This window comes from Ciconia boyciana, chromosome 24 (genome assembly GCF_034638445.1).
Source record: "Ciconia boyciana chromosome 24, ASM3463844v1, whole genome shotgun sequence".
NCBI classification, from domain to species: Eukaryota; Metazoa; Chordata; class Aves; order Ciconiiformes; family Ciconiidae; genus Ciconia; species Ciconia boyciana.
The window spans coordinates 732,124-758,732 of NC_132957.1; the positions used below are offsets into that span (position 1 = coordinate 732,124).

General features: G+C 65.9%; 4 protein-coding genes across 4 annotated transcripts; 2 read left to right on the forward strand and 2 right to left on the reverse strand.

The window, feature by feature from the left end:
• The first annotated feature begins 4,371 nt into the window (after positions 1 to 4,371).
• RAX2 (retina and anterior neural fold homeobox 2) lies at positions 4,372 to 7,049 on the forward strand. The gene is made up of 2 exons (XM_072845652.1): positions 4,372 to 4,614; positions 6,606 to 7,049. Exons 1-2 carry the CDS (start codon positions 4,372 to 4,374, stop codon positions 7,047 to 7,049), a joined length of 687 nt encoding a protein of 228 aa, XP_072701753.1.
• Positions 7,050 to 10,337: 3,288 nt separating this feature from the next.
• On the reverse strand, positions 10,338 to 15,901 carry LOC140643572 (mucosa-associated lymphoid tissue lymphoma translocation protein 1-like). Its single transcript, XM_072845555.1, is given in 17 exon segments — positions 10,338 to 10,592; positions 10,689 to 10,823; positions 10,921 to 11,078; positions 11,333 to 11,479; positions 11,549 to 11,676; positions 12,165 to 12,239; positions 12,534 to 12,711; positions 12,856 to 13,059; positions 13,328 to 13,363; positions 13,458 to 13,505; positions 13,678 to 13,774; positions 13,865 to 13,957; positions 13,959 to 14,068; positions 14,365 to 14,512; positions 14,625 to 14,755; positions 15,375 to 15,541; positions 15,765 to 15,901. Coding segments are annotated over 17 exon segments (2,247 nt in total).
• A 2,054-nt stretch (positions 15,902 to 17,955) lies between these two features.
• On the reverse strand, positions 17,956 to 19,229 carry MRPL54 (mitochondrial ribosomal protein L54). Its single transcript, XM_072845813.1, has 3 exons — positions 19,074 to 19,229; positions 18,517 to 18,673; positions 17,956 to 18,211 (listed from the first exon to the last, which is right to left on the reverse strand). Exons 1-3 carry the CDS (start codon positions 19,147 to 19,149, stop codon positions 18,079 to 18,081), a joined length of 366 nt encoding a protein of 121 aa, XP_072701914.1. The 5' UTR covers positions 19,150 to 19,229; the 3' UTR covers positions 17,956 to 18,078.
• Positions 19,188 to 26,477, forward strand: APBA3 (amyloid beta precursor protein binding family A member 3). The gene is made up of 10 exons (XM_072845806.1): positions 19,188 to 20,622; positions 21,045 to 21,084; positions 21,533 to 21,678; positions 21,840 to 21,926; positions 22,512 to 22,670; positions 23,030 to 23,209; positions 23,424 to 23,636; positions 24,251 to 24,370; positions 25,207 to 25,347; positions 25,484 to 26,477. The coding sequence occupies exons 1-10, from the start codon at positions 19,198 to 19,200 to the stop codon at positions 25,553 to 25,555; spliced, it is 2,583 nt and encodes an 860-aa protein (XP_072701907.1). The 5' UTR covers positions 19,188 to 19,197; the 3' UTR covers positions 25,556 to 26,477.
• The last annotated feature ends 132 nt before the right edge of the window (positions 26,478 to 26,609 follow it).

Below are 26,609 nucleotides of genomic sequence, written 5' to 3' on the forward strand. Positions count from 1 at the left end.
CCTGTCCCCACACCCCGTCCCCACGCAGGCAGGGCTCTGCAAGGCAGCATCACCGGGAGCCCGTGGGGCCACACACGCCGTCACTGGGGCCACCTCCAGGGCTCGCCATCCCCATCTGGGGGGACGGCCTCCACCACCGCAGCAGCCCCATCCCGCCGAGGCTTGGGGCGCCTGCCCCGGACCCCATCCCCGGGGCAGAGCCTCCGCAGCCGAAGGAAATCCTCCCCCCTCCCCCATCTCCCCGGCCTTTCTTCTCCGCTCCCCCTGTTTCTAATTCTTTTTCCTCGCCCGTAATGAGGGGATTACAAGGCAAACTCCAGCAGGACGCCTTTGTGGGGAGACAATCTGAGTGGGGAAGGCAGTTCGGGGCTTTGTCCACCGCCGCCCCCCCGGACCCGCGCTGGGGGGACATTTAGAGCAATTACTTGTCCAGAAAGTAACTGTCAATCATTCTTAAAGGGGAAGGCCTCCAATTAATAACCTCGTCTTAATCCTTTGGACTCATTTCCAATCTGCGGGGCCTTGGTGACATCTGCAACACTAAATAAAGATTCTCCCGAGCCTTAGCACGGCGGTTCTGTGACAAATAAGAAGACTAGAGGCAACTTTGGCTGCCAAAGCTGCGAGATTGGTGAGGTTGAGCCGCTTGTTTGGTTCCCAGGAGGGACGGGCAAAGTTAAATACTCCTGGAAAAGCCGAGTTGGGCCCAGCAGGTAACACCGATTTATTCCGATTCGGGAGGAAGCGCCGGGGGAAGATGCTGAAAAAGGGAGCGGGTGTCCCCGGGGTGCGCCCGGGGCCAGGGCCAGGGCTGGCACCCTTCCCTGGGGGCTCGGGAGCCGGTGCCGGGCGCCCGTCAGCATCACTCGCCCCGATTTACGCCCGGGGCCGGAGGGCCGGAGCCACCCACGCTCCCCACCGCCCGCGCCGGCTGCTGCAAACAGCCCGTCCCAGGCGGCTCGAGCCCGGGGGGCCGCATCCTGGCACCCAGACGGGCTTTCAAAGGCAAAAAAATGGGACCCAGCGAAAGCCGGGGCTGTCCCCGGGCTGTCCCTCCTGCATCCCCCGCTGCCGGGGGAGGCCACTTGTCCTCGCTGATGCTTTGCTGCTTTCTGGCACCAGGGAAGCGACTTTTTTTTACCGGCTTCAACCAGGGCTCGATGCCGTTTCTGTTGCCTTTTCGGGTGTCTTTAATAACAGCTGCCCCCTCCCCCCGGCTGGCAGCCCCCGCAGGAAAACCACGGGTCGAGGCGTCGAGTAGATTTTTCCCCTCGGGGGAGAAAAACCCTCCTGAGGCTTCTGGTCCTTGTGGTTCCCAGCACAGTTTTAGAGCTTAAGGGCTTAAACCCAAAAATTGCCACCAGGAAGACGGTGGCTGCAGGAAAATGTCCGACGGGAGCAGGGAGGTGGCTCTCCCCGCCGCACCCACTCAGCGCTGCCCGTTTTTAGGCAGGATTCCCAAAACGCCGTCGGTGAAGGCTCGGGGCTCCTGGGGCGAGGACCCCTTGCTCCCTGGAGGACGAGGACCACGGGGGGTGGCTGGTGCCGCCGTCCCCCAGCCTGACCCCGCCGGGGTCCCCCCTTCCACGCCCAGGGACATCCATGACCCTGGCCAGGCTGAGGCAGAGGGGGGTGGGAGGGTGTGGGGGGGCCCGGCCCTTGCACCCCCCATCCCGCAGGGTCCGGTGCTGCCGCCCTGCTGCCGGGTGGCTCCTGCTTGGTTATTTTGCTGTTCTTTGCTTCATTCCTGCTCCCACGCCAGGGTTTGCTCTGCATCCCGGGGGTTTTTGGCCTCCTTTGCTTTCAGAGAGGGTCCGGGGGGGGGGACGATGGGGGCTGCCCCCAGACCTGGCCCTGACCTCCATCACCGCACTTTGTCCCTGTCCCCCGCCATTGCCCCACCTCTTCTCTCCTCCCGCTTGCCCCATCTTGTCCCCAGCCCCCCCCACCCAGTGCCCTGTCTCACCCGTCCCCCCCAGTGCCCATCTCACCCGTCCCCATTGCCCCAGCTCCCCCTAATTCCCCCCCCAGCCCCAGCTCCCCCCGTTGCCCCGTGGGGCCGTGCGACACGGCTGGGCAGGCAGCCAGGGGGCCCTGATGGGGTGCTGGGTCCGCCAGGGGGTCCAGGCCCAGGCTGGGGCTCTGGGTGCTCACCCCCTCTCCCCTCTCCTTGCAGGTGTGGAGCTGCGCAAATGAGAAGCGGGTGAGCGAGAGAGGGATGGCGGCGGGGGACCCCATCCCCTCCCCGTGTCCCCAGCCCCCGGACACACCGCGACGCTCGCACGGTGACAATGGGGCCCCTGCTCCCCCCTGCACCCCCTCACCCCTGCCTTGGGGCACCCCAGGGTGCAGCACCCAGCACCCCTGCCCCGGCTCGCGGCTCCTCCTGGGGCACCCCAAGACTGCATCCCCCCTGCAGCAGCAGGGCTGGGCCTGGAGCTGGCCAGAGGCCCTGGGGCTACAGGACACCCCGTGAGGGGCCATGGGGCGTCTTGGGGGGCCGGCAGCTCCCGACGTCGCACACACTGATACCGCGCACACACTGCATGCACAGCGCTGCACGTGCACGGCACGCGCTGCACACAGCCCCTGTGCGTGCACTGCACACGCTGGGCCTGCAACACACGCTGCAAACACTGCGCACTGCACACACTGCACGCACGGCCCCTGTGCATGCACCGCACGTTATACATGCTGCGCCCACCACACTGCATATGCTGCACAGCCTCCACGTGCCGCACACCCAGAGCGCGTGCTCTGAGCACACTGCAGGGCCGCTGGGCACAGCACCGACAGACACCGGGCACGCGCTGCACACGTTGGATGTGTTGCACGTATAGACACTGCACATGCTGCACACCTGCACGCACCGCGTGCACTGCACGCTCTGCAGCCGGCTCCGCTGCACACTGTGTGCACTGCACACAAAGGCACCGTATGCTCGGTGCAGACGCTGCACACACACTGCACGCACTGCGTCCCCACAGATACTGTGCACGGATTCACGCTGTGCCTATGCATTGTGCACGCCCTGCACACATTGCACGCGCTGCGCTCCTTGCACACACACTGAGCTGCGCACACTGCGCACGCACTGCGCACATACGCTGTGCCCCGCAGGTGCAGAGGTTGAGTTGTGCACGCTGCACGCACGGCACACAGACGCCGCACCCCGGGCACCGCACACTGCACCCGCGCTGCGTGCACTGCACGCGGTGGGCATGCGGCACAAACTGCCTTGCACACGCGCACCCACGCTTCACACGTTCCACCCCACGCTCAGCCCACTGCACGCGCCCTCTCCCGCTCCCCGCCGGGCGCGCCCCTGCGCGCACCCCGGCACCCCACACCTGCCCACGCGGGTGGGCCCCACGCTGCGCTCATCCCCGTACCCACACAGACACGCGCCTGCTGCAGACGTACTGCTCGCACCCGCGCCGCCCACTGCGCGCAGGCACTCACCACGCACGCCGCGCACAGACACCCCACACGCGCGCAGCCTGAGCAGCACCCGACACCCACCCCCTGCATGCCGCCCTCTCGGGACCCCCATTTATTCCCTCCCAGAATTAGCCGACCTTCCCTCTCCCTCCCCACACCCATTTGGGCGTTAGCCGAATTTTTGCCGGTGGGTCTGGGCAATGCAGCTCCTTCCCCTCGGCAGAAGTGCCCCAGGATTACGGCTTTCTGCCCCATTTCCATGTTTGCCTACATCCTCGTGGTAGAAAGGGACCCTTAATCCCAACAAATACTGCAGGAAGATTTCAGATGCCGGATAAAAAGCTTAAAGATGAAACGTTGCAGGGTTGAAAATGCTTATAAACATGCAGAAAAAAGTTTATTTAGCCCAGGGACAGTGCCGGGTGGCTCCTGCCATGTTTCGGGACCAACATCGGGTCCTCCAGCAGTTTGGGGCCAGGCTCGTAGCCCATGGGGAAGAGAGGCTGGAAGAGAAGAGCTGGGCTGGAAGGAGGGAGCTGACCCGGGCTTGGTCCCTTCCACGCCAGGGCAGGGGGGAGGTCGGGTCGGCTCTCAGTGGCGGAGCTTTCATAAAATCCTCGGCTTTAGGTGAAATTGGACTTTTAGTTTCGGGTGGGTGCGTTGGCCTGGTTGCATCTTACCACGGAGCCAAGCGCGGGGTGCCCAGGGCACCGTCCCCGGGACCCCAGGACAGTCCCCGGGATGCCGCAGCCCTGGGATAACGCTGCGGCAGAAGAGAGGATTACGTCTTTGCATAACCTGTTTCTGGGGCCGCCCCATCCTCCCATCTGTCCGTCCACTTGTCCACCCGTCCCCAGCCTGGGGTTGCATGGGGGGGTCCCGTGTCCCCGTGCCCTGGCTAACCCCCGTGGTCCCCTTGCAGGCACCGCCATGTTCCTGAATAAGTGTGAGGGGGACCTGGGCGAGCTGCGGAAGCCGGGGGACAGTGAGGGCACCCCGCCAGCTGCTGCCGAGGAGGAGCAGCCCAAGAAGAAGCACCGGAGGAACCGCACCACCTTCACCACCTACCAGCTGCACGAGCTGGAGCGCGCCTTCGAGAAGTCCCACTACCCCGACGTCTACAGCCGCGAGGAGCTGGCCATGAAGGTCAACCTGCCGGAGGTCCGCGTGCAGGTAGGGAGGATGCGCAGCGGCCCCGGCACCCTGGAGCTGTGCCCTGGGCGGTGGCAGAGGGACCACCCCGGCACTGGAGAGCTTTGCTCTGCTCCCAGCTCCACTGCCGCCACCTCGCTCTGTGCCTCAGTTTCCCTATCGCTCGAGGCTGGAGTGGCATCTCCGCCGAGCCGGCTGCTCCTGCCAAAACCGGAGAGGGGATTTAATGGCTGAGCCTTGTTCCCCCACGAGGTCCCAGTTCAGCCCATGCGCCAGAGGCTCTCTTTGGGCAGGGAGATGGTTTTTAGGGGTTTGGGTTTTTTTTCCCCTGCTGGCAGTGGCTGCTCCCATCCCTCCAGCTGATCCCACAGGAAAGCAGCCAAACCTCAGCCGCTCGTGACCACTTCCAGGTCTTCAGGGCTGGGAAAGCACAAGATCCTCACGGATTTGGGGGTTTTAGGCTTGTTCTGGGCAGTTCTGGGGGCGGCGGGGCTGGGGAGGTTTCGCTCCCTGGGCTGCAGGAGAAGGCTCTGCCTGGGGGAGGCGCAGCCTGGGGAAGAGCCTGGGGTCCTTCCAGTCTGTGCCCCCCCACCCCTGGGATTGACAGGGCAAGACTGGGGCGAGGGAGAGGGACAGGGAGTCAAAGGAGTGACAAACCCACTGCGAAGCAAGGCAGTAACCCCCTTACAAATGAACCGAGTTTCCCAGGCCTCAGCCCCAGTCCAAGACAACACAGCCTTGTTCTGGGAGGGGTCCAGACCGTAGGGACACCTCTGCCGAGCTCTCTGAGACATGACCAGTTTCATAGAACCATAGAATCATTTAGGTTGGAAGAGACCTTTAAGATCATCAAGGCCAACCGTTAACCTAACACTGCCAAGTCCACCACTAAAGCACATCCCTAAGCACCACATCGACACGTCTTTTCAATCCCTCCGGGGATGGCGACTCCACCACTTCCCTGGGCAGCCTGCGCCAGTGCTTGACAACCCTTTCACTGAAGACATTTTTCCTAATAGCCAGTCTAAACCTCCCCTGGCACAACTTGAGGCTGTCTCCTCTCGCCCTATCACTTGTTACTTGGGAGAAGAGACCAACACCCACCTCGCTACAGCCTCCTTTCAGGTGGTTGTAGAGAGCAAGAAGGTCTCCCCTCAGCCTCCTCTTCTCCAGGCTAAACAACCCCAGGTCCCTCAGCCGCTCCCCATCAGACACGTGCTCCAGACCCTTCCCCAGCTTCCTTGCTCTTCTTTGGACATGAGGTTTGCACCAGTATAGCCCAGTGTCCACCAACAACTGTGACCAGCCCATGGGAGACATTCCCTTCTCAGCCCAGCCGTTCATCTTTACTCCCGCTTTGCATCGTGCGGCAGACGGCCCATGCCCCATGCTGCTGGGGGCTCTGGGGACACGGGGGCCAGCGCTCTAACGGGCAGCTCCCATGGGGCGAGACATCACTGCTGGCCTCAGCTTGCTGGTCCTTCTCATTCCCCCTGGGTTTTGGTGCAACCGTGGCATTTTGGCTTCTAAAAGCTTTTACCGAGGGGCTTTTGAAGGCCAGATAACATTATACCAAGGATTGTATGGGTGTCTGCGGGGCCGGGATGCACATTCCTGTGGAGAAGCAAGGGCAGGGGCTGTGTGGAGACACGTCTCGGCTTCCACACCTCGGAGATGCCCTCAGTCTCAGGGGTTTGCGGGAGAGGTTTGGGAGAGGTGCACGGTGTGCTGGGCATTCCTAGCACTCTGTAGGGCACCCCACGTGAGACCCATACACAGGGCACCCCACGTGGGATGGGATACCCCATATGGGACACCCCACTCGGAGCACCCCGTGTGGAGCACCCTGCGTGGGGCACCCCACGTGGGATACAGCACAACAGGGCACCCCACACAGGGCACAGCACGTGGGACACCCTGCACGGGGCACCCCACACAGGGCACAGCACGTGGGACACGCTGCGAGGGACCGGCTGGGCACGGTGGGGCTCACCCTGGCTCTCCCCTCGCAGGTCTGGTTCCAGAACCGACGAGCCAAGTGGAGGCGGCAGGAGAAGATGGAGGCCAGCTCCATGAAGCTCCACGACACCCCCGTGCTCTCCTTCAACCGGCCCCCCATGACGCCCAATGTGGGGCCCATGAGCAACTCCCTCCCGCTCGACCCGTGGCTGACGTCCCCCATCTCCAGCGCCACCACGGTGCACAGCATCCCCGGCTTCATGGGAGCCCCCCAGGCCCTGCAGCCCCCCTATGGCGGGCACTCCTTCCTCAACACCCCCCCGCCGATGGCGCAGGGCATGCAGCCCATGGCCCCCACGCCCTACCAGTGCAGCACCACCTTTGTGGACAAGTACCCGCTGGAGGAGGTGGACCAGAGGAGCTCCAGCATCGCCTCGCTCCGCATGAAAGCCAAGGAGCACATTCAGACCATTGACAAGACCTGGCAGCCCATTTGATGAACGCTCTGGCCTCGCCGGCCCCTGGCTCCTGCCCCTGGCATCAGCTTGGCCTCAGGGCGGGCGAGGGGGGTGACGGCGGGATGGTCAGCAGGACCAAAGCCGGCGCAGGGCAGGGATGCCAGGCTGCATCTTCCCCCTGCTGAGCCGGCACCGTCGGTGGCAGGAGAGCGAGCTGGGGTGCTGGCAGGACCCTGCCGCGGGGGACCACCCCCGCAGCCGCCCGTGGCCCCTCCACCTTGCCGGGGCACTGGCCTGGGCTGAGGATCTGGCTGAGGCTCAGGCATCCGACCGTGCCACCAGGCCACCCACCACCCCTGGTTGGATACCTCCTTTCCCCACACCCCTTCCCCTTCCCATTATTATTAATTTTTTTTTAATGCTGCAGATTTAAACAAAACCGAACAGAAAAGCTCTAGTTTCATAGGGAGTACTTGGGGGGGATTTTTTTAGCTGCATCGGGGTGCGATGCCGGTTGTGCTGGTAGATGCGCCGGCACTGAGAAGACGGTTGTATCGTGAGTAAAGAGATAAGCTGAACGGCTGCCGCATGCTGGAGTCGGACGCTGCCGGGGCCCTGCCCGCCGTGCCACTCATTAACGGTGCTGCTCGTTAGTGCGCTGGGGCTGCAGAGCCTCTGCTGGGAAGGAGCTCCAGGGGATGCGGGAGCATCGTCCCCGGGCACCCTCCCGCCCGGCTCCCTCGGGCTGTTGCGTGCGGGGCTGGGGTGGGATCCAGGCACGGGTGACCTGATGCGGCCCCGGCTGCGGGCTGGGACCGGCGCTGTGCTGTGCCACGTCCTCGGCGGCCTGTCAAGGGGCATCTGCTCGGCCATCCCTCGGGGGCTGCGCCCGCCGCCCACCTGCCCTAATTGCTCCCCAGCAGCGCCCGCCCGGCCACATGTTGGTGGCACAAAGCTGCCGTAATTGTGCCAGCGGGAGGGTGGGCGGCTGCGGGACCCCCGTGGCCCCCAGACGGGGCTGGTGAGGGGCCGGGGCCGGCGAGGGGCCAGGGCCAGCCGGGAGCCCTGGGGTCCCCATGGCGGGGGGCAGTGGGCTGCGCCAAAGCCGGTTTACCCCTTGCTGGCGGTTCCTGCCAGGTGGGAGCAGGGTGGCGGTGGCGAGGTGCCACGTCCCCGGGGGTCCCCGGCGTGGCTCTGCAGCCCCAGGGGGACCCTGCCTGCCCGCCTGCAAGGGCTCGGGGCACAGCCAGCATCACCGGCACCCTCACGGTGGCAGCAAGGGCCAGCACAGCTCCGGTGGAGATGGCTGAGCCCACGGTGGCTTTGAGTTGCTGAAGCACGGCAGGGACAGCGAGAGATGGGGCCTTGGCCCTGGACGAGTGGGTGTCCCGGGTCCCCAGGGTGTCCTGGGGTGCCCTGGGTCCCTGGGGAAGCTAGGCGAGCGCCAACCTTCCCCCACCAAAATGAGATGTTTCCCCAGAAAATCTTCCCGCTTCGGACCCGATGACAGCCACAAACTGGGGCTTTGCTGGGACAGCCCCATACCCACCGTGTCCCCACGTCCCTGCGTGGGCCAGACCCCGCTCAGCACCAGCACCCCCGGCCATAGCCCCCACGCCCGGGGGGGGCTCACCCCAATCCAACAGCCCCAGGGCCAGACTCTGACGTCCCCACAGCCCCTGGGTCAGGCGGGACCGGCCAGGATGCCACTGGGCCGGGCAAGGCACTGACCCCAGCAAGACCCTTCTCCTTGTCCCCTGTCCCCCGGCTGCTGCTGCTCGTCTGCTTTGTTAGTGACAATTAAACCTTTAACAACCCATTAAATGCATAATCGATGCTCCCCCGGCTCCCCAGCCCGGCTAATGGGCCGGGGCCGAGGTGAAGCAGCCCCGGCAGAGGCGTACTCTGGCCGGGAGATAATGAAGCAACGGCCGCGGAAGTAATGGGGTTTGATCCGGGGGAAGGGACGCGCTCAATGGGGGCTGCGCTTTTCACATGACATAATTGCCGAGGCTGGCGCCAGCCCGGGGCACCCCTCGGCCTCCCGAGCGCCAACAAAAGCCGGCTGGCGCGGAGAGCGGGAGGCTCAGCACCCCGCGACCCGTTTGATCGGAGCCTAATTGGGGCGAGGGTGCTCCCCCCCAGGTCTTGCAACCACCACCCAAAAGCGAGGGCACGGAGAGGCCCCGGGATGGGGATGCGTCTCCCTGGGCCCCTGGGGTTGGGGGGTTATGTGAATTATTTAAACGAGCTAATCTGCATGGGGTGGCACTGGCACGGCCCAGGGCACCGTGGTGAGGGATCTCGGGGTACCCTCGCGGGAGGGCTCGGTTGCCCATTCCCTCCCATGGGCACCCCGGTGCCGCACTGCGCTTAGTGCAGAAACAGGCAATATTTCTGGCCAAAAAAACCACCATTTAAATGCAGGAAAGCTGTAGGAGCGCCAAGCCGCCTGCCGTTCCCTCTTTATTGGTGCTTTCCCTGGTTGAGACCCGGTGCAGCACGCCTCACATCATTTGCAGCCGCCAGCACGTGGGGCCATGTTTGGGAAAAATCCAAGCAAAAAGGCTTTTTTTCTCCCTGCTAGATCCCAATCCTGTCCTGAAATCACGCGCTGCCCAGACGGGGCCAGCACAGCCCTGTACTTGGGGTTGTACTGGGAGAACTGGGTGCTACTGGGAGAGCTGGGGGCACCGGGGGGTTCTCCCAGGCCCTTGTGGGGGAGCAGGAACCCTCCCGCTCCCACCCCCCTCTAATCCCCTCCCGCGGGATTTGCCCCCTAATCTGCTTATTTCTCTCTATTTCTCCTAGGCCTGAACGAACCCAGCCCTGCCCCGGCGTGACGCCTCGCGCCAGCTGAGCCGTGGGGTCTGGGCACTCTGCCCCCCGGGCTGCCGGGGGGTGTCCTGGCACGTGGGGCTGGCACTGGCTTGGGATATGGGGCTGGCACTGCCCTACCAGGGAACGTGGGGCTGGCAGCGCCCTCTTTATGAGTCTGGCACTGCCCAGGGACATGGGGCTGGCACTGTCCTGGCACATGGCGGTGGCACTGGCCCGGCATATGGGGCTGGCACTGCCATGCCAGGGGATGTGGAGCTGGCACTGCCTGCACCCGCGGGGGCAGTTCTGTGTACACGGGGCAGCAGGGGTCCCAGCCGTGCCGCGCAGCGAGCCCTGCACCCCCGGCACAGGCCAGGATGGGGCTCACCCCCTCCCGACGCCCACCTCCATGCACGTCACCTCCATCCCCTCCAGCCCCCAGCCCCCCAAGCAGGACAGACGTGGCCCCAGGGGACTGCGGTGACAAGGGGGGGCCGCACTGTCCCTCTACAGAGCGTGGGAGCCGGGAACCTCAGGGCTCAGGTTCTCCTCAGGGGTCTTGACCCAGGACCCCCCCGCCGCCTCCCAGCTCCCGGGGGGGGAGGGGGAGAGGGGGCTGCCAGGCGGCGAGGGGGAGGCCGCCAGCCGCAGGTTGAGCTTGGCGATAAGCGGCTTCCCCACGCTCACCGTCCGCCTCTCCTCCACGAAGTCGTCCATGCCGTGGTAGCGGTACTGCAGGCAGACGGTGAACGCCAGCTCCTGCTGCGGAGGCATTGGCAGCGTGGGCACCCGTCCTGGGCCACAGCCATGGCCGTGCCGTACTCCCGGCACCGGACCCCTGCCCAGTACGGCTCTTACCCGCAGTTTCTGCAAGCCGCAGAGCCGGCTGTAGAGGCAGCAGGAGGGGCAGCTGAGGCTCCAGGCGGGCGCCAGCGGGCTGCCCACCTCCTCCGGGCTCTCCTTGTTGGTGCACTTGAGGTCCACGTCCAGCTCCTGCCGCAGATGGTGTCCAGCCGTGAAAACCACCGTGGGTCTGCCCACCCTATTCCCCAGCATCGCCCCGGCACAGGCCTCGGCAACACGCTCCCACCTCAGGTATGTCGGTGAGCTTGGCCTCGCACTTAGCGATGTCCCCGGGGGTGGCCACCACGCGAGTGTAGATGATCATGATGTTGGAGAACTCAGCGGCGAAGCCCAGCTGGACGGTGACACCACAGTCGAAGTGGAGGTGCCGGCTCTCCGGCAGGACTGGGAGGGGACAGCGAGTGTGGGGCTGGGACCTGCAGGTGCTCAGGGCTGGAGCTGCACCCATGGGCGAGGTGACCGCCGGTGTCACCCCGGAGCAGGGATGCCGACATGATGCTCCTGCCACCGGGCTGGTGGCTCTGTGCCAGCGGTTTCTCTCCTCCAGGGTGGGAGAAAACCAGCAGGTGCTGCCCACCGCCTCGGCACCATCCCCCCCACTGGGTGCCAGCTCCAGACAGGGTGGCCGTGACCCTCACCGTGAGCCTTGGCCCACTGCAGGTTCCTGGCGGAGGACTCGTCCCGGCCCGGGGGGCAGATGGGGTCCGTCAGAGCTCGTCTCTCCGAGAGGTTGCTGCGGAGCTCCAGCGCCTGCCGGCCCCGCGTGATCTCCAGCGTGCCCATGTCTGTGGGTGGCACGGGGGGTCAGCGGGGGCTGCCAGGGGGGTCGCTGTCCCCCACCGCTCCCCACTCACCCTCGGCCACCTTGTCCAGCAGCACCGTGATCTTCTCGTCCTCCAGCAGCCAGCGCTTGAGGAAGGTGACAAAGACTCCATTGGAGAGCTCGCCCTGGCTCAGCTCGTAGGCTTCGGCATCCGCGCACCTGCGGGGACGGGGCAGCGGTCGGCTCCATCGTGGGCTCCGTCACTCCCCCGGGAACCAGCCCCCACTGGGGGACAGCTCCTGGGGAAGCCAGAGCAGGGCACCCAGGGCTCTACCCGCTCCCATCAACTCATTCTGCCCCTGTGCCGGGGACAGGTGGGATCTGTGGCCAGATCCTGGATGCTTAAAGCATCATCAGCCCAAATCACTGTGCTCCGCAGGAGCCTTGGAGCTTAATCCCTTCAGGTGCTGCCTGAAGCCGAGCAGCGCCGTGGGCATCTCCCTGCCCTGTAAGGGACTGGGGGCTGCCCCTCACCCACCACCTCCAGCATTGACCGGAGGGAGCGACGCTGCCGATATGTGGGGGGGAGACACGGGTGCAAACGGGGCTGAGCCATGGCTTGGGACAGAGCCCCGGCCCCGCTCTGAGCCAGGGAGGGAGACGCAGCCCCGCTGCCCGCACTGGGGGGGTGCGGGGAGGTGACCCACGTGGCGTAGCCGAAGACGATGTTGGCTGTGACCTGCAGCGCCCCGACCTGAGGGATGATGTCGTCGTTGAGGTTCCTGCAAGAGAAGTGCTGCTGGGCAGAGCTGGGACGTGCCACCCCCTCAAAACCCACCCAAGGCACCCCAGACTCTGTGGGCTTCCCCGTGCCCTTCTGCCCACCCATAGTGGTGTTTGCCGGCTCAACTGGGGCAGTGATGCTTTGGGGCATCCAGACAAAGCCAAGGGGTTTGGGTGGGACCCCAGGGACACCCCGTTCCGCTCCCCTGGGAACCAGCACCCACGGGCACCCCTGTGCCGGGACCTCCCAGAGCGGCAGCTTGTCCCTGGGCTGGTGGCTGGGGCCGGGTCACCTCTTGCGGCACATGTCGAGCAGGAAGATGTTGAGGCCGGTGCGGCGCTGTTGCATGCTCTGCAGCACCCGCTGCACGCACAGGCAGTGGGCCGAGGTGTAGGAGCTGGGTGCGTCGATGGGCACCATGAAGCTGTTGCCAAAATTTTCATAGCCGTGCCCGGCGTAGTAGAGCAAACCTGCCGGGAGGGGTGGAGAGCGGGTGACATCCCTTGACCTGCCGGTGCCCGCTTCTTGCCCAGCCGCCCCCCCAAGACCCCGCCAGCACGAAACTACCCAGTTCCGCCCTGGCTGGAGCCATCCCGGGGCGGGTGTCGACGCACCGTATACACCCTTGTCGAGGAGGAGGAGGAACTCGTTGACAGCCATCTGCATCTCGGCCTTGCGCAGGTCCAGCAGCGAGACCACCTTGAAGTCGAGCTGGCGGAGGAGGGCGCTGAGGGCGTGCACGTCCACCATGGGCGCTTTCAGCTGCTTGTGGTGCAGGTAGTGCATGTTGCCGATCAGCAGGGCCACTTTGTCGGTGGCTGCCGGGACAGAAGCGGGAGGTGCTGGGGATGGAGCGGGACGCTCCTGCTGTCCCCGCTACCTTCAGCCTACAGAGGCGACACCGGGTTGTGGCCGGTGTCACTGTCCCTGGATACCAGGGTGCCCCGTGGCATCCCTGCCTCGCTGGTCTGCTCTCCCTGGCGTGCTGCACCCAAAGCACCCCTGGCCGAGTGGAGCTTCATGGGGTGACACTGGGGACGGTCACAGCCCCACAGGGCCACCAACCCCTCCTGGACAGGCTCTTACCGTACAGCTGGCCAGGGCTGCCGTGCTCCGGGGAGCCTGGAAAGAGAGAAACGCCGTGCCATGGCCCCGCAGTGTCCGGGGAGCGCAGCGGGCAGAGCAGCGGGGACCTGCCCGCTCTGCCCCCACCCACCTCCATCCTCCTCCTGCCAGGAGCCTCCGGAGGCGAAGAGCCGCGGGCCTGCGGCAAAGAGGGGAGTCAGGGAGCCCTACGCATGGCAGCACGTCCCGGCAGGGGCTGGAGCCCTCCAAAACTGCAGGGCAGCCACGGGAGGGCTTTAAAGGGGAACAGAGGAGAGCGAGGACACCCCACGCGGGTTGGGGGCCCACAGAGGTTTGTCCGGGGCCCTCACCGATCTCCACATCCACCTCCCGGCTCCACACCTCGTGGAAGAGGTTGAACACGCGGCAGGAGTAGCTTCCCCGCTCGGCCGTCGTCACCAGCTTCACCTGCCGGCAGGACAGAGCGGGCAGCTGGGGCGGCGTGCCGTGCCGCGCCGTGCCGCGCCGCGCCATGCCGCACCCGGGGTCCTGCCATACCTGGAGCTGGGGCGCCTGCGCACCCTCCACGGGGCGCCGGTTCCTGAACCACTGGTACTGGGGCGGGGGGTTGCCGATGGCTCTGCACTCTAGCACCAGCGTGTCCCCCTCGGCCAGGCGGCATGGCCGTGGCTGCCGCAGGATCTGCAGCCCCGCCATGGTTGGGCAGTAACCGCTGGCTGGGGAGGGGATGTGGCAGCAAATCTGGCACCGGGCCACAGCAGGGCTCTGCCGAGCTGCCCCCAGGCCCCAGGTCCCTCACCCACAGGCCCTGGCACCCATGGGTGGCACGAGCCAGCAGGCATGAGGAGGACACAGGGCGTTCGGCTCCTCCGTGGGCACCGTCACCCCTGCAAGCCCAGAGACCCTCGCAGCTGAGCCAGGGCGCAACATGGCACACGATGCCCTATGGGAGCCACCCCAGTCCCAATGGGGCGAGCGGTGCCCCACGGGTGCCAGCCCATAACACCGGGGATGCGGATCTCGGCGCCCACCTGAGCTGGGGCTGCTGCTCTTCTCCGCCTGGACATGGGCCCACCTGGAGAAGGCGAAGGTGGCCCCGCAGTTCACCCGGCAGATGTACCACTTGGGCTGGCCCGGCAGGGCGGCCGTGTCGATCACCAGCTCTGGGGCCGTGGCTCCGGGCACCTACGAGACAGGAGGGGGCCAAGGAGCCAGGGGCTCCCTCCCACCCGTCTGGGTGCCCTCGCCATGGACGGGGCCCAGGGGCCCTACTCCACGTGGCGCAGTGGGACCTCACCTCCTGCTTCCCGCAGAACCACTGGTATGCGAGCCCCGGCGGGCCGGTCGCCCAGCACGTCAGGGACACCCGGGTCCCCTCTGTCACCACCTGCAACTCCGGCTGCACCGTGATGCGGATCAAGTCCTGGACTGCCAGAGAGGAGAGACCAGCCTGGGCTGGCTGAGACCCCCGTCCTGCAGCATCCCATCACATCCAGTCCCATCCTGTCCTGTCCCATCATACCCTGTCCCACCCCCAACCACAACAGCCTGTCCTCTCCCATCCCATCCCACCCCATCCTGTCCCATCCCACTCCTCTGTCCTGTCCCAACCATCTCATCCTACCTTGTCCCATTCAGTGCCATCCCACCCACCCCGCCTCATCCTGTTCCATCCTATCCCACCCCACTCTGCTCCACCCCATCCCGTCCCACCTTGTCCCATCATACCCTGTCCCACCCCACCCCATCTTGTCCCATCACAACCTGTCCAATCCTGTCCCATCCCATCCCATCCGGTCCCATCACAGGCTGGCCCACCACATCCCATTGCCCGCCCCCCTCATCCCATCCCACCGCATCCCATCCTATCTCGCCCTACTGCATCTGCCCCACCCCATCCCATCCCACCCTGCCCCGGGCCCCACTACTCAGAGCAAGACCACCAGCAGGAATCACTGCTCCTCATCTCCCCCTGCTTTTCTTCTGCTGAGCCCCTGTCCCCTGGTGCCCCTCTCCAGGCCCCGTGGGACCCGGCCGTCCATCCTACCGGCGCTGCTGAGGACCTGGCAGGCCTGCGTGTGCCCCATCCTCTCCAGGCAGCCCAGCAGGTACTTGAGGGTGCAGTCACGCTCGGCCAGCAGCTGCAGGAGGCACTGCGTGGGGCTGCCGCGGGGCTCCAGCACCTTCAGCGAGCACATCTCCAGCTCCTCCGCGCTGCAAGGCGCCCACAGCGCTCAGCGCCGTAGCCCACCTCCCACCCAGGGAGGACGGGGACCCCCGCCGGGGGACCCGGCAGTGCCCCCAGCCCAGGCTGTGGCCACGATGGGGTGGCCTGGGGACCCGCGTGCCCCTCCCTCAGCCCGTGGCAGGGCTGCGCCCACGTGCGTTTTGTCACGCGGTGGAGGACGGATGCCCGGAGATGCCCCCCCACCCCTACCTGCACTTGAAGCGTTTCTCCACCCCGGCCACCTCAGCCAGCTTGCGCCAGCCCCGGCTGGCGTTATCCAGGAGCTTGCAGAGCCGGGCCACCACCTCCTCGCCCAGCGAGCCGATGGGCATGCTCCAGTCCCCCATCCTGTCCCAGCCCCGCCGCCACCTGCCCAGGGACGCAGAGGGGACAAGCCGTCAGCAGGTGACGGGGTGACAGGCGCCTGCACCCCACTGGGCACCGCTGGGCGCTGCTCCAGCCGGGCACAGGGTGGCTCAGGAGGGAGAGCACCGGCATGAGCTCACGGTGTTGGGTCACCTCCCCGCAGGAGCCCGGGAGGGTTTTGGTCTCTCTGGGGAGGTGCCCGGAGCCGGCCAGGCAGCACTGCTGGATCCGGCCGCTGGCAGCCAGCCAGGAATGACACAAGTTTCCCCTCTGTGCCCGGAGGACAAGAGCTGTGACAGTGGCACAGGGGACCCGCTCACCCCCCTCGGCCTCAGGCGAGGAGCCAGGACCACGTTAGCCCAGCCCCAGGCCGGGGACCTTCACAGGACAGGGTCCAAGGAACTGGAAAGAGGGGATGTCCGCTGTCACCTTCCCCATCCCTTCGGGGGACACAGAGAATGGGGCCCATCACAGAGGGCTGAGCCCAGGGACCCCTCTCCTTCTGGCAGAGACCCCAGTGCGTTGGCAGCCGCCCCCTCGCCATCACCAGGCCTCCGGGTGGTGGCTCCGGAGCCAGCATGAGCCCTGCCGGGCCACCACGAGGAGCCCGCGGAACGGTTAGGGGAGGGGACATGGGGCTGGGACCCACCTCAACTCCCCTTCACCCTGGCAAAGGCTTCGGCAGCGAGGGGAGCGTGGCATGAATCACCCCAGATGGGGGCAGCACCCAGGGACGGGCTCTCTCCTCCTCCCCCTGGGTTCCTCTCCACCAACCCACCCCGGGCGGGCACTTGTCCCCAGGACCAAGCCATCTGCAGTGGCTGGGTGACACTCACCCGAGCAGGGGGGCTCTGAGACAGAGGGCAGGGACTCGGGTGCCCCCTCTGCTCACCTGCTGCTGGACTGGGGGGCCTGGACGCGCTGGGGGGCGGTGAGGGGAGGGCAAGCTGCAGGACAGACACGGTGGAGACAGGGCACTCACCGCTGGATACGGCCCGGCCTGAGCCCCGTCAGCTCCGAGAGTGCGCGCTGAGCCCCACGCAGAGGAAATGAGGGTTCAACCCAAAATCTCCCCCAGCCCCCCCGCGCCACAGCACGGCACTTCTGCTTTCCTCCGCCGCTTCCTGTGCCGTGGCGCACGGGCGCTGCAGCTGCCAACCCGGCCGCCCCCCAGCCCCCCGGGGAGCCAGGCACAGCTCCCGGCCCCAGCCCCTGCGCAAGAGCGTAGGCACTGGGGTCACCGCTGGGCCGGGCGGTGGCTCCATCGCCCCTTCCTCGCTGCAGGAGGACCTAGCGGGCGGCCGCTTTGTCCCCGTAGCCCAACTCAAGGCCAGGCAGGAGCTGCAGGGCAGCGAGTCTGGGATGGAGACGAACCAAGGGAACAGGGGCACGTCTCAGCCTGCCCAACGCACGGGCAGGACCGAGGCCGAGGGGAAGCTGCCGGGCTCTGCCAGGCCAGAGCCGGCCGAGGACATGCGGGGACAGGGCAGCAAGGCCCCCGCTGCTGTGGGGAAGACCCTGCCTTCACCACACAGCCCAGCCAAGCCGGGACCCTGGCGTCCCAGCGGCCGCTGCTCCCCTGCTGCTGGAGGAGGAAGCGAGAGCGCAGCAGCGGGGTGGCACTGCGAGGGGCCACCGTGTCCCCCCTCACCTCTCCTGCTGCCCCCGTGTCACCGCCAGAGCCTGGCCCCTGTCCTCCCGCCCCCGGGGAGCACAGGCTGCTCAGCCCCCAAGCCCCCCAGGGGACACAGCGACGCCAGTGGAGTCATTCCCCGCCCCAAACCCACTACACAGACCCCCCTACGGGGCCCTTGAGCCCCAGCCGTGGCGGCACAGACTGTGACAGAGCAGGGAGCAGAACCCATTTGGCGGCATAGGCTCCCTCTATGAGCAAAGAATTGAGCTTCTGTTTTAGCAAATACACCGAGAATTTGTGGTCTGTGTTGCCTCAGCCCCTCACCAGCCCCCGGCACGAGGGGGGACCCGCACCGAGCCTGCCGAGGGCCTGGGTTTGCCACAGCCTCCGTAACAGGTATCAGCCTCACCAGAGATTTATTAGCAGTTTATAGCAAAAAGAAGAGACCAAAAGCGGGAGCTGGTCCCAGCGCCACCCGTGCTGGCACTCAGGGCAGCCCCCGCACCCCGAGCTCTGCAGCCCCTACAGCTTCTTGCCCTTCTTTAGCCTGTTGCGGTGCCAGGTGTTGTACTTCCGCAGGCGCCTCCAATACTCGATTGAGTCGGGGTCCAGCTCCTCCAGCTTCTTGGGGGGCCCGAGGTGGATCTTAAAGAGCCTGGGGGCGAACGCAGAGGATGTGAGGCTGCGGCAGGGAGGGCAAAGGGACAAGCACGGGACGGAGCGATGGAAGTGTGCGACCAGGACGCGTGGATCCCTCACCCACCACATCCACAGTGCAGCCTGCTCTCCTCCCCGGCCCTCAGGGAGGGTCTCTGGGCTGCAGAGCCGCAGTCCTCCTCCAAAACGGTTCCCTGTCTCTCCTACGCTTGTCTGGGCCGCTGGGATGGCACCTCTGTAGGGACAGCAGCCCAGGAGGGACCCCCCTTCTGCGCACAGCAAGGGGAGCTGGGCACCACCTACCAGTCGGGGTACTCGGAGTCGGGCTTCAGGGCCACCTCCGGGCCGTCCTTGAAATAATTGACCCCCATGGCGTAGGTGGTGAGCATGGCGGGGTCCGTGCACACCTCGGGTTCCTTCAGCCCCTCCTTCGGCAAGTTCTTGCCCTTGGACTTCATAGCTGCGGGGACAAGGGCACGGTCGAGACGGGGGGCGACGGGGGGACAGAGATGCAGGCGGGGGAAGGGACGGGGCTCAGGCTCAGCAGGGGCCGAGAACAGGGACCGGGAACGCGGCCACCACGGGCTGCAGCAGCACCGGGGACGGGACCGAGGGGTGGCGCAGGGCGCGAGGAAGGGAGCCGGGGCAGGGACAGGGCCCGGGAGACGCGGGGCTGGGCGCGAGGGACCCGGGGCGAGGTGCCGGGCGGAGGGGACAAGGCCGCCACTGGGGAGGGCCGGGGGGCGCGGGGACAAGGCCGGGGGCCGCGGGATCGGGACACAGGGCCGAGGGCCGCGGGACCGGCCCCGGGGCAGGGGGCGCTAGCGGGGGCCGGGCCGGGGCCGCGGGACGAGGCTCACCCGCCTTCTTGGCGTAGCCGCGGGCCGGGCCGGGCAGCGCCGCCCGCACCGCCCGCAGCAGCACCCGGGCCGCCATGCTGGGGCGCCGCGGGGCACGCCGGGAAGGGCGGGGGCCGGACCGCGCATGCGCAGCGGCGGGGCCCGGAAGCGGCGGCGGCGGCGGCGGGACCGTGCTTCCCGACCCGTCCCTTCCCCGGGCCGGCGCCGCCGGCAGCGAGTGAGTCCGCACGGACCGGACCGGCCCCGGCCAGCGCGGCCCCGGGCCCGGCCGGCCGCCAGCGGGGAGAGCCGGCGCCGGCAGCGTTGGCCCTGGCCGCCCCGGCCCCCCCGGCCCCCCCGGGCCCCCCGCCTCCGCAGCTCCCCGGGTCCCTCTCCCCGCCCAGGGCCGCCCCCCCGCGCTGCGGGCCGGAGCGACGCCATGGAGAGCAGCATGGATTTCCAGGCCGCTGCGCCCTCCGCCCCTGATCTCGGCAGCGACGAGGCCCCGGAGCCGCCGGCCATGGACACGGAGGAAGGGCCTGTGGTGCGGCCTGGCGCCCCTGAGCTCCGTGCGGGAGCCGGGCAGCCGGAGGGGCTCCCCTTCATCGCCCTGCTCCCTGGCTGCAGCTCCGGGCAGGACCTGCCCGTCCCCGAGGGTCAGCGGAGGGGTCTGGGGCCCAGCTCGGGGCCTGCTTCAGCCTCGGACCTCAGAGGAGGTGGGGGCGGACAAACTGAGCTTTGCCGGGACTTGGGAAGAGAGATGGAAGAGGAGGCAGTGACTGCGGGGCCGCAGGGCTCCGCTGACTGGAAACCCAGCGCCGGGAGCACCCCTCGGGACGCAGGACACCCCCAAGCCCCCAGCAGCGGCGACCCGACGGGCATGGAGCTGGACGAGGCTCCCGAGGCCGGCACCCACCTGGGCAGGGCCAAGTGGGCCAAGGATGCAGAGGACGAACCCTCAGAGATCCAGGGCCTGCTGGCCCAGCTCGAGACCCTCAACCCCAACCTCTGCGACCACTCGCCCGCCTCAGAGCAGGACCCGCTGCCCTCCTCGAGCGCTGGCACAGCCCCTGTCCTGGGTGAGCAGGCCCGGCGGAGCCATGGGGAGTGCCAGGGCAAGTGCCGGCCCTGCCCGCTGCACGTGGCCATGGGCCGGGGCCTGGAGACACGGCCCTGCTGCGCCCAGCACTCGGCCTGCTCCCGGCCCTGCCACGGCCTGCTCTTTGCTGAGGCCGACCGGGAGGACTTGCTGAGCCTCCTGTGCTACGAGGGGGGGCTGCCCGAGGCCAGTGCCGAGACGCCCTTGGCCCGCTCCGACGTCCTGGCTGGGACCAACCTGGAGATGCTGCAGGCTGGGGAGGAACCAGCCGCTGTGGAGAAGCCTGAAGGGCTGGGGAGGACGGAGAGCTCAGAGAAAGGACCTGCTGGCGGCTGGTATTATGAAGAAGGGCTCTGCGAGGTCGACTCTGCCTGTGAGGGCAATCGGGACGGTTCCCCGGAGCCAGCCTGGGTGGCCCTGCCTCCCGTTCCGGCTCCAGAGGGAGAGCAGCCACCCCAAAGCGGTGTGACCGTGAGTGCATCATGCATGGGCTGCAGCAGTGTGGTGGCGAGCCAGGACATGCCCCTTGTCTCTGCTCCCTTGTGGGTTTTTGGTGGGGGCAGAGGGGAGCCAGGGCTGTCTTTTTCTCAGGTCTTACAGGGCCTCATGCTGCTGGGGTGCCCAGACAAGACCCTCGGTACTGGCTTTGGTTCCTGCCGCCCTGCATGCGGGGGGATACTTGCATGGCTGTCTGATCCGTGCATGCCCCGGGGAAGAGGCTGGTGGGTCCAAACGGCCCCCCCAGCCCCAGGACCCTGCGCCCCACGCCCCCAGCCTCAGGACGCTGTGCCCTCACTGTCCTGGTGCTCCAGGGGCAGCCTGGCCACAGGGCGGGCAGGCTGAATCCCTGGGATCCCAACCAGAGCCTCACCTGCTCTCTCGTTGCTTTGCAGAACAGGGAAGCCCCATCCTCCTGCCCAGCCTTCAAAGAGGGTGAGTTGCTTCTATGCTCGAGCAGCAAAAGCACCCAGGAGTCCTGACCCACCGCCTCCTGCTCTGACCCCGAATGCGGGGTGGCCAGGGATCCCAGCTGGGGAGGGAGCACCCAGCTCTGCACCCACGCAGGGTGGGAACGTGGCTGCAGACTCCGGCTGGCTCGTTCGATCCCAGCTCGCCCTTCGCTGAGCAAATGGGGGTGCTTCAGGAACTGGGGAGGGATCAGGCTTGGGAAGGGAGAAAGAGGGATGCCAGGGTGTGCCCAAGGGAAGGGAGAAGCAGCCCTGGGGTCAGTTGGTCCCCAGGTGATGCCAGAAGCCCATCTCCCAAGGACTGAGCTGCTTTGCCATGTGTAGGAATGCAACTAACAGGCAGTAGGAGTTGGTACCCCTAGTTTTCAGAGTTGGGGGGACCAGCCCCTGCTTAGTCCCTCCCGATGCCTCAGTTCCAGGCCCTTGTGACCCGGAGGATCTGCTGGACGGTGTGATTTTTGGGGCAAAGTACCTGGGCTCCACGCAGCTGGTCTCGGAGAGGAACCCCCCGACCAGCGTCCGCATGGCACAGGCCCAGGAGGCGGTGGACAGGATCAAGGTGCAGGAGGGTAGGGGGAGGCACGACTGCTACCAGCCTGGCCCCTGGTGGGCGTGGGGCAGCGCTCAGAACCTGCCCAGAGGGACCTCCCGGCTGTGGGGCAGGGACCCAGAGGAGTCCCGGCAGCAGCAGTGACCTCTCCTGGGCGCTTCGTTCTGCAGGCACCGGAGGGGGAGTCCCAGCCCATGACGGAGGTGGATCTGTTTGTCTCCACACAGAGGATCAAGGTGCTCACAGCTGACACGCAGGTGAGCGGGGAACGGGAGCACCGGCATGGCTTTGGGGCTGCTGAAATCTTCCTGTTTGGCCTTGGATCTCTGCTTTGCACCCACGCCGGTAGGGTCGTGCCCAGGGATGGCCTATGGGCGAGGACACGCGTCTGGGAGGAGGCATGTCATTCCGCAGCCATCCCACGCAGACGTGTCCTGTCCCTCAGCTCTCTGCATGGCTGCATGAGGCTTCTCATGCAAACTGTGCCTTGCGGGAGCTGCTGCGTTCCCAGACCAAGCTCCAGGGAACCTAGGCTTGAAATTTCTGTAGTTCTTTGCCTCAGGATTAGCTTCTGCTTTATAGTAAGAGGGAAGAGCTGTCTTCTCCCGCACCAGCACCCAGAGACTCAGATGAGTCTTTGATCACAGGAGCTGTTTGTACCTTTTAGCATAGACATGGTTTCTGCGCAGCGTGTGCCAAGCATTTGAGCTGCATCCCGGCACAGTGGTATTTGAACCCAAACCCTTCCTGCTTGTGGCGGTGCCTGGCTGGCTCGCGGGCTGCCCACGGGGTCCATCAGGCCGGGGAGGGCTGAACGTCTCTGCCTGTGTCCCTCTTGCCAGGAGGCCATGATGGATCACTCCCTCCAGACCATCTCCTACATCGCCGACATTGGCTCCCTTGTGGTGCTCATGGCACGCCGGAAACTGCCTCGACGGTCAGACGTGGCGGAGGAAAAACGGCTCTACAAGATGATCTGCCACGTCTTCCATTCGGCCGACGTGAGGCGACGCGCGAGTCCCTCGGGAGGGCAGGGTGGCGTTGGGGTCCTGGGCCCCGTCCCGCTGTAATGACCGAGTGCTCTGGGTCTCCGTGCTGGGGGCTCCCAGCGAGCACATAGAGGGGGAAGGAGCCCAGCCTGAGCACCTCTGTGACATAGAGGGGCCCAGCAAGAAAAGCGGGGAGGATTGGCACTGCAAAGGGGCCCATTCAGGCAGGGAAGGAGCCAGGATGCCCTGGAGCTCCCAGGGCACAGTGCCTGTGCTGAGCATTGCAGGGCACTGGCAGCTGTCGACTCCAGTTTGGCCATGAGACCGTTGGCCCTGAGCCATGGGCATGAATGACCCCTCTCTTTCCCCAGGCCCAGATCATTGCTCAGGCTATCGGGCAGGCGTTTGGCGTGGCCTACCAGCGCTTCCTGGAGGCCAACAGCATCGACCCGAGCGAGCTGAGCCCTCGCCAGTACAGCCGTGCCCTCGAGGACCAGGAGCAATACAATGCGGAGCTGACCCACTTCTCCCGGCAGGAGAACTGCAAGGACGTAAGAGCTGCTTTGGAGGGGTGGGGACAGTGTGGGGTACCCACTGGCACCTCTTGTGTCATCCCCTCCACGGCTCCCTGAGCAGCTGAGGTGCTCCCTACAAGACTGGGCTCCATCCCAGCTGGCTGTGAGCCCAGGCCACCCGTGCTGGGGCTGGGACACATGCCTCATGTCTCTGGTGACCATAACTCATCTGTGCTCCCCACCCGCCAAGGTCTGCATCCGGAAGCAGAAGGGGGAGATCCTGGGCATCGCCATCGTGGAGTCGGGCTGGGGCTCCATCCTGCCCACAGTGGTCATCGCCAACCTGATGCACGGGGGCCCCGCGGAGAGGTCGGGCGAGCTGAGCATCGGAGACCGCCTCATGTCCGTCAACGGGACGAGCCTGGTGGGGCTGCCCCTCACCACCTGCCAGAGCATCATCCGGGTGAGCCGGGGCTGTGCGCGGGGTGGCCTCCTGCCTCTACCCTGGCAGGAGGGTGAGTGCTGGCAGAGACAGGGACCGGCCTGAATGCGTCTGGGAGTGTCTAATGCCGGGGTCCCCCCCGATGCTCCTGGCTTGGGGGCGGATGGGTGATAGGAGGCCGTGGGGGCAGCGGGGCAGGAGTGTGGGGTGCCATACCTGTTCCGTGGCCTGCGACAGTCCCTGCTCTGAGCACTTGGGAGGAAGGGATGTGACAAGGCTGGGGACTAAACCTGCTGCAGCAGGGTGCGGGCAGGGCCCTGCCTGAGGAGGAGGGTGGGTGAGGAGGCAGGCACCTGTCCTGGAGGGAACCTGTTGCATCTTCTACCTCCTGGGCAGGAAGGAGCTGAAAGCAAGGACAGTGTGGCCTCAGGAGCAGAGTGGGATGTCTTGGACTGGATTTATAAGTTCTTCTCCCTGAATTTGAGCAAGGCAGTATCCCTCTGTGTGCCTCAGTTTCCCCATTGAAAACAGGTTGCTAATCCTCAGCGCTCCCATGAGCAACATGGCTGTGTCGCCCCTCTCAACCACGCCAAATAGCCCTCCGAAGTCTGACAAAGCCTTATCCCATCTTCCAGGAGCTGAAGCACCAGACAGAGGTGACGCTGAACATCGTGCACTGTTCCCCTGTCACCACGGCTGTTATCCGGCGCCCCGACTCCAAGTACCAGCTGGGCTTCTGTGTTGAGAACGGCGTGGTGAGTGCCCACGGGGACAGGAGCAGGGCCAGGCCGGGGTCAGCCGAGGGCTTCAGCCACCCGTCTGGCAGAGGGACACGCGGTTCTGGCTGCGTCCGCATGGACGAGCACACAGTTCCAGCGCTCCTTGTGCCTGCCAGGGCTGAGGTTTCCCAGGGCTCTGCTGTGCCACAGCAAAAGTCTCTTCGTAGCTCTCCTGCAGCACCGGCGGTTGGATCCGTCTCCCTGGTGCTCCTTAGCTGTTTGCTTTTGGGGCGGTCGTTTCTTCCTGGCTTTCTTGGCATAACCTTAGTGACATTTGTTGCTGTCCCCAGCACTCCAGCCACTCCCTGCTCTGGGCTCCACAGTGGCTGCGTTGCAAAGGCAGAGAGGAGCATTTCCAGGACCAGTGGGAGTTGATGGGGTGGGTGGGTGGTGGAGAGAGTGGCACGGCTGCATCACGTGCTGGCTGATGCTCCCAACAGTATTGGAGACACGGTTACCCCACAGGCACGCAGGAGCTGCTGGCCCAGGGAGAAGCTCTGGCTCTGCAGTCCAGGCTTGATGGGAGCACAAGGGTTCGATGGGTGGATGGGGGAGCTGAGCTGTCCGTCAGCCGGGGGAACAAAAGCCTTCAGGCTGCCCTTGCCCTACAGCTCAGCACGTCGCTCCGGTGGCAGCAATGCAAAGAGACATCCCTGCCCTTACTGCACACCCACGGGCTGGAGGAGACAGCATCCCCAAGTCCAGAGCTCTTGCCCAGAGCCTGCATGGAGGAGAGGGTTTGGGGTGGTGGTTGCGCATGGCCCTGGGCTGTGGGCACAGCTCTGATCTTACCAGCGCTCCCTGCTCCCCAGATCTGCAGCCTGATGCGTGGGGGCATCGCAGAGAGAGGTGGCATCCGCGTGGGGCACCGCATCATTGAGATCAACGGGCAGAGCGTGGTGGCAACGCCCCACGAGAAGATCATCCAGATCCTCACACAGGCGGTCAGCGAGGTGAGCCAGGCCCAGGGCCCCCATGCCGTGGGGCAGCTGCGGCTGCACACGGAGCAGGCTGGGCTCAGGGTTTTGCACCAGCACCCTCCAGCCCGGGATTTGGCGTCTTCCAGCTGATCTGTGCGTCTCTGCCTAGGTCCACATCAAGACCATGCCAGCCTCCACGTACCGCTTACTGACCGGGCAGGAGCAGCCCATCTTCCTCTGAGCCGCTGGCCGTGCCTGGCTGTTGCCGCACAAGCATGGGGCTGCGAGGGCAGGACAGGCTCTGCCTCCTGCCCCAGTGCCCTCATCGGAACCCTCTGGTCCCTAGCAGGGCCTAATCCTGCACCTCTTCAGTTTTACTCAGGACACAGTGGGAGACTCTGGAGGCCTGATACCCAGCTTGAGCAAGTGTCAGGGACTATGGTGCCACGGTTTGGGCACCTCCTCCCCCTCCATTCACCCCTCCCTGCCTCACAGTGCCTGCACAGTGCCTGTCCCGCTGCTTCACAGGGTCCCTTGCCTTGGCCTGGTGCTGGCAGGAGGAGAGGGGGCCCTGCGTGAAAGGTCACCCCATCCAGTCACCACAGATAGTGCTTTTACACTCACCGACAGTGCCTTTCCCCTTGTGGGGATGGTGCTGGAAGCACAGCTCCAGGGCTTGCCCTAGCATGGCCCCAGAGCAGCGCTGACCCTGCACACCAGTGTGTGGGTGCATGCTGGCACCCCTGAGGGAGAGCCGGCAGCTCTCAGACTCAGCCTTAAGGGCAGCAGCACCCTTGGCACCCGCTCCTCCTCGCTGGCTTTGCCAGGAGCCTGTCAGGGGTGCAAACGAACCCCCGTTAGACCTGTTGTGCCGAGCTGGGAAACTACCTCTGCTTTTCCCTAGTGCTGCCTTTAACAGCTCGGCCCCAGCCCGCCAGGGCACTGGGTCGCAGCCCTCGGGGCTGTCTGTCAGCACGGCAAAAGGGAACACGGCAGTGCCCATCCCACATCCCGGGGAGCTTGGGGTCATGAGCCCCAAGGACCAGCCCCTGGTGATGTGTCTCTTCATGAGCGGGTCCCTAGGCCCCTACGGCTAAGGCAGCGCTGACCTGACTTTGCCTGTGTGCTTGGCTGATGTAAAAATAAAAGTTTTGGGGAACGTGGGAGGCTGTGTTTCAGGAGCCCTTGCTGGGCTGCAGCAGAGGAGGCTCAGCTCTGGGGCATGCACCCTGAGCATGCTGCGGTGCCAGACGTTGGCACAAGCCAAGCCTGATTCCTGCACCGATGCCTCTCGG